General features: G+C 44.8%; 1 protein-coding gene across 1 annotated transcript; it reads right to left on the minus strand.

Annotated features, from left to right (window-relative positions):
* Positions 1-511: 511 nt before the first annotated feature.
* Positions 512-3,831, minus strand: LOC141219399 (phosphatidylinositol-3-phosphate phosphatase MTMR7-like). The gene is made up of 3 exons (XM_073666117.1): positions 3,677-3,831; positions 2,112-2,238; positions 512-1,048 (listed from the first exon to the last, which is right to left on the minus strand). The coding sequence occupies exons 1-3, from the start codon at positions 3,829-3,831 to the stop codon at positions 686-688; spliced, it is 645 nt and encodes a 214-aa protein (XP_073522218.1). The 3' UTR covers positions 512-685.
* Between the last annotated feature and the right edge of the window lie 1,764 nt (positions 3,832-5,595).

Below are 5,595 nucleotides of genomic sequence, written 5' to 3' on the forward strand. Positions count from 1 at the left end.
CAGTGGACCTAAACCCGAAAACGATGTAAGTGTCCATATTTCCAGTACAGGGCACCTTTGACAAACCTTAAATATACAAATATATTGGGACAGGATTCATGCTCCACGGACATGTGGTTTGAAATCATGAAAGGAAACAAAATGCATTATAAGGTTGGCTCTTAAAAAAAGATAACTGTTTCTGAATATTCCCGGAGGCTGCAGACACGCACTTAAGGCGTAGAGCCAATAAACGATGAACGAGCGCTCATAGGAATCATTCCAACATACGATTATTGGCCCATCTAACCAGGACCACAATCGGCAGACAAACTAGGAAAGCACCGTTTCATTGGGTGCGATACATTTTATGCATTCATTAAAATTCTTAACGGCAGCACATTACTCAGTGTAAACAGGAGACGTGCTGCTGATAACAGGATACCAGATTATTAGCGATCATTGTGTCCCCGTCATTGTTTCATCAACCTGTGTATGCACTTTTCCAATTGTCAGTCGTTCAATTGCCTGGATCAGACCGACTATATAGGACATTAGTATCTGGTCTCCGCTGCACAAACTACCACTGATACATGTGAACAAAGTCGATATGTTTTTTTTTCCCCCAGTATATCCCTCCCAGCTTACATCACTCCCTATAAATAAATAGAAGCACTAATATAATAGCAAGTGGTTAATAAGACCTCTAAGCAGTCAGGAACACTGCTTCATCTGAATCGGGATCCTTCCCACTGTCCTCGCTGGGTAACGAGTCTCCACCACTCGGAGACCGGCAGCTCAAGTCCTCCACCCCAGATTCCTGGTCACTGTTAGCCGACAGGTCGGGGTCCGAGCTCTTCAAATGGTCCTGGGTTAGGATCAGGGCCGAGTCATCCTCACCTTGGGATGGACTACGAGAGGGAAACAGCTTCAGGTTGGTGCTGTAATCTTGGGGCGTATTAGCCGGAGAGTGTTTGGTGATGCATATCTGGAAGTTGTGGATTTTTGGCTGGTCATTGAGATTCTTGTAGGTTTCATTTGACTCTCGAGTTTCCAGTTTTGTTAATCTCTAAAGGAAAAATTGTTAGACAAGAGCAAAAGTTACATTGGGTTAGGGCATGTTAATGTAACCTCTACATGCAAGTCGATCAGCAGTGGTTTAATGGTCTGTTTAGTAAGGCCGGCCGCACTTATGTTATCGTCAGCACATTTCTCGTTTACACAGGACAATGTGCTGCTAATGATAATTTTTAAACTTGCTCAAAAATTATCACACCAATGAATGTTTTGCCCCTCCATTGGATGTTTGATGGCCTGTTTAGGCAGCCAACAGTTGGGAATGAGGGAGCGCTCCCTAACCCAATTATTGGCCTGCCTAAATGAACCTTTACTTGAAAACTTTATACCAATGAACAAACTTCTCTGGTGCCATAAGACAGCCATAACGCCACAGTGCTCAGGCATTACTGACATTGAAAAGACACAAGGTAGAGACCCTGGTTACAGTGATGTGTCACTTAATGGTCTGATTGCTGTAGTTTTTATAAAATCACTATTTTATCAGCAAGCAGATTATCATTAGGGACTAGTAATCCTGCTGCCAGGTAGTCCTACATATTCATAAGCTCTGTACAACCCCGCCCCCATCACTGATTGGCAGCTTTCTGCAAATGTAGTATACACAAAGTGGCCAATCAGTGGTGTGGGCGGGGTTATACAGAGCTCAGCAGTCAGAGAACTGCCAATCAGTGATGTGGGCGGGGTCTGCTGCAGATAACACAGTAATTTTATCAAAATGACAGCAGGTAGCCCAGTAAGTGACAGATTGTTGGAATCAGGGCCTCTGCCCCTATATTGCGCTGCACTCAGATGGGTAGCAAAAACCTGGTAACAGATTCCCTTTAATGGTGCTCTCTTCCAGTTATTGTGTTGGAGAACACCAAAGACGTAGGGCATCGGCTAAAAATGATTGCCTCTTTTTTATCTTGTGCAGGGTTTCTATATATAATCATTTAAAATTGTTTCTCAGTCACCATTAAAAGCTGAATTGGTTTACACTGAAACCTAAGCGGAGGTATAAACATCAAAAACATATAGGCCAGGAAGCTGGATTTTCAGTATTTCTACCACACCTTCTCCATGAACTCCATTTCCTCCTCCAGCTGCTGCGTCTCTTCTTTTACTGCCTGTAGAAAATCAGTGACTGACTGGCGAGGGTGCATTCCTTTCTCAAATCGGTTATAGAGGCCCCTCCAAAACCTTCCATGGTGAAAAATAAGTTTGAAGAGTTAGTATATGCACAAGTACAGAAGATTATCATCGAGCAATTCTCATGATATATGTTCTTAAGACGTGCTAGCTCATGGTACACACATGAAGGGCTAGCTCACAATGCTGTATATTCTCCCATGCCAGAGAATTGGGCCGATTATGCTAATGACACTCTGCTTTAACTCTGAGTGTGATCCAATTTTCTCGCATGGAAGAATTGCAGCACAGGTGTGGAGAAGATGGAGGACTTAATTTTTCCATCTTCTCCATTGTCTCTGTGCACGTACATCAGACTGCACTCGGATAACATAGTATATTATTGGTCCGAGTGCTATCCGATAAAACATCACATAGCACTAGCACTCGACCGTGTTACGTGGCAATGTGAGCGAGTCCTAATGAGTCCCTCAGTGGCTGATCTATGGCTGGTGACTTCAGATCAGTGAAAATATGTGGTGGCAAGTTGGGCCTCATTACTCGGACAGCACACTGGCACATCCTATCCTTACACTATTCACATGTCCGTTCTGTTATTTTGCTGACTGATGGTCTGTATATAAACAGAGACATCCCCTACATTGACCTTATTTGCGGACATCCAAGTTGCATCCTACTGCTATTCTTCATTTTCACTGACTGGGTACTTGAAGAAGCTTGGGAAACCTCTGTCACGTTGTTTTTGCATATGGCAAAACCATTGATAAAAACGGACATGTGGACTAAATATGCCCGAAAATTGGATCTAACACACTTGCAAAATTGGTCTGTTTTGTACAGGCAAACAAAAAAAAAACAGCTTTTGCCTGGATTCACACGTGTGTTTTGCAGTCTGAGTATGCTTCAATGCAAAGACTGGCTTCAGGTCTCCTGACCCAAACTCGACTTTATATTAAAGGGGTTGTACCAAGTATATAAGTAATCCCCTATCAACAGGATTTAGGAATTGATCGCTAGGGGTCAGTTCCACAGAGAATGAATGGAGTAGAGATGTACATGCTCCACCTCTGCTCTGTTCAAAGCTTGCTCTACAGAACCTCCTGGGGATTGTTGGGGGTCCCAGCGGTCTGACCCCCAAAGATCAATACTTTATCGCAGTCTAAATATGTGCAAAATGAATCACCGTGTCACAAGCTGTCATAGATGTCAGTAAATCTGTCTAAAGTGAATTGATTTGTGCCAGGCAGAAGATAGAACTGACGAGTGAGCTCTGACGCAACCCCTAAATGTAGACCATGGTTACAAGTGGGAAGAGTGTTGGGCCTTGGATTTCACCACTGAAGGACACATTGGGCTCATGATACGTCACCCCGCTTCTTTCACCTGTAAAGTTAGGATTGATGTTTCTATATATGAATGAGAAGTATATGGTGTGTTAGAGTTCTGCTGCTTTATTCAGTGCAGAGGAGGAATCAGAATAACCTCTTACCTGAAGTGGCATGGAGTGGTGTGTGGTCTCAGAGTTCCTTGGGTCTGACTGTGATCTGCTCTGTACAGAGGGTTCATGTAATCCAACCGCTGCTTCCACAGGTAAGACCAGAGGGAGTAGGTCCTCTCCTGAATTCTGGAAGATGATGATTGCATCACTGATATATTGAGATTATGAGAGCTGCAAGTATACCCGTCACCACTGCAACCTGCACTAACACTAAGGGCTCATTCAGACGTACATTTTTTGTGTACGAGTCCTATTTGTGTTATTTCCAGATAGCACTTGTACCTAGAAGAGTGAATGGGGCCATTCACATATCTGTGATTGTTTGAGAGACGGAAAATCGTGGCAAAATGTACGATAGTTATCTGAGTGTCAGGTCAAAATTAACAATGCACATCCATGGGTCAGTGAAAAAAAAAAATCGGCCAACAATTAATTGCCATCTGAGCGCTGTCCAGTTTTCCAGGTCTGTTTGATGGAAAAAGATGAAGAAACTGAAGCTCAGGCCAAACTCTAATGATAAAAACTGACACTGACCAAACTGGTGAAACTGTGCCTGATTCTCTTATATGAATGAGCCACAAGTTCTATAGCTTTCAGTGTTTCTTTGTATAGTAGCTGTGTAGCTTCATAGTCAAAATTGGAAAATCCGGTTCCAAAAAGTAGATGGAAAGATGCACTGAACTGCTTGGCCCCACCACGGTGCACCGAGCGCCTGTACTTGATTTGAACAGTCCTTCTGTACTGACAGTCCCTTTACAGCAGTGTTCCCCAACTCCAGTCCTCAGGACCCACCAACAGATCATGTTTTCAGGATTTCCTTAGTATTGCACAGGTGATGGAATTATTGCCTGTGCAGGTGATGCAATTATCAGCTGTGCAATACTAAGGAAATCCTGAAAACATGGCCTGTTGGTGGGTCCTGAGGACTGGAGTTGAGAACCACTGCTGTAAAGGGTTAGGAGATAACTTTCTGAATGCTGGAGGTCCGACCGATGGGACTTTTAGCGATGCTGAGAATGGGGCTCTTCAGTGATCAGCAGAAGGCCTCATTCACATGTACAGGTTTAAACAGGTATGTGAAAAAATGGTATCAGTGTGTCCATTTTTACCATCATTGTGTTATCAGTGTTCTTCTCGTATGGATAAATATGTTATAAAGTTTCTCCTATGCTTTGTAATGTTAAAGAAGTTGTCCAGTACTTTATATTACCCCCCCCCCAATGTATCCCCCCGGGGCCCCTAAGACTTTTTGTAATTAGCTTGCGTTGCTGATAATGCCTGTGAGCTTCGCTATCGGTGGCCGCTCACAGGCATCACGTGACCCCACGCTGATGTCACGACAAGTGAGGCGTGACTCAGCGCTGGGGTCCCTACGGTGGCTGCTGGGTTGTGGGCAGGGTTACACCTCCTCCCCACGCGTCACACCCAGCATCCACCGCGCTTTCCCAATGAATGGGGAGAGGCAGAGCGTGCGGTGGATGCCGGGTGTGATGTGGGGGGGGTAACCCCGCCCACAGTCTGGCATCCACCTGGAACGCGGAAGACAGAGACCCCCGGCTGCTGCCAGCGACATCGGCGGATGTCAAAGCCGGCTGCAGCCGGGGGTCATGTGATGCCTGTGAGCGGCCAGTGATAGCGCCACTCACAGGCATTATCTGCAGCGGAAGGTAATTACAAAAATCCTTAGGGGCCCCGGGGAGACACATTGGTGGGGGGTAATATAAAGTACTGGACAACCCCTTTAATCTCGGACAGCACCATGATGCCATCCGTGGGCTGTCTATGTTCTTCATGGACCCATAGACTTGTATAGGTCTTTTTCATCTGTGATATTGGAAGAAAAAACAGACATGTCTCCGTGAGTTTTGCACAGACACATAGTCCATGAAAATACACAGGCATGTGAATAG

Source organism: Phyllobates terribilis, unplaced genomic scaffold (genome assembly GCF_046119375.1).
Source record: "Phyllobates terribilis strain yellow unplaced genomic scaffold, ASM4611937v1 Scaffold_268__1_contigs__length_2594270, whole genome shotgun sequence".
Taxonomy (NCBI): Eukaryota; Metazoa; Chordata; class Amphibia; order Anura; family Dendrobatidae; genus Phyllobates; species Phyllobates terribilis.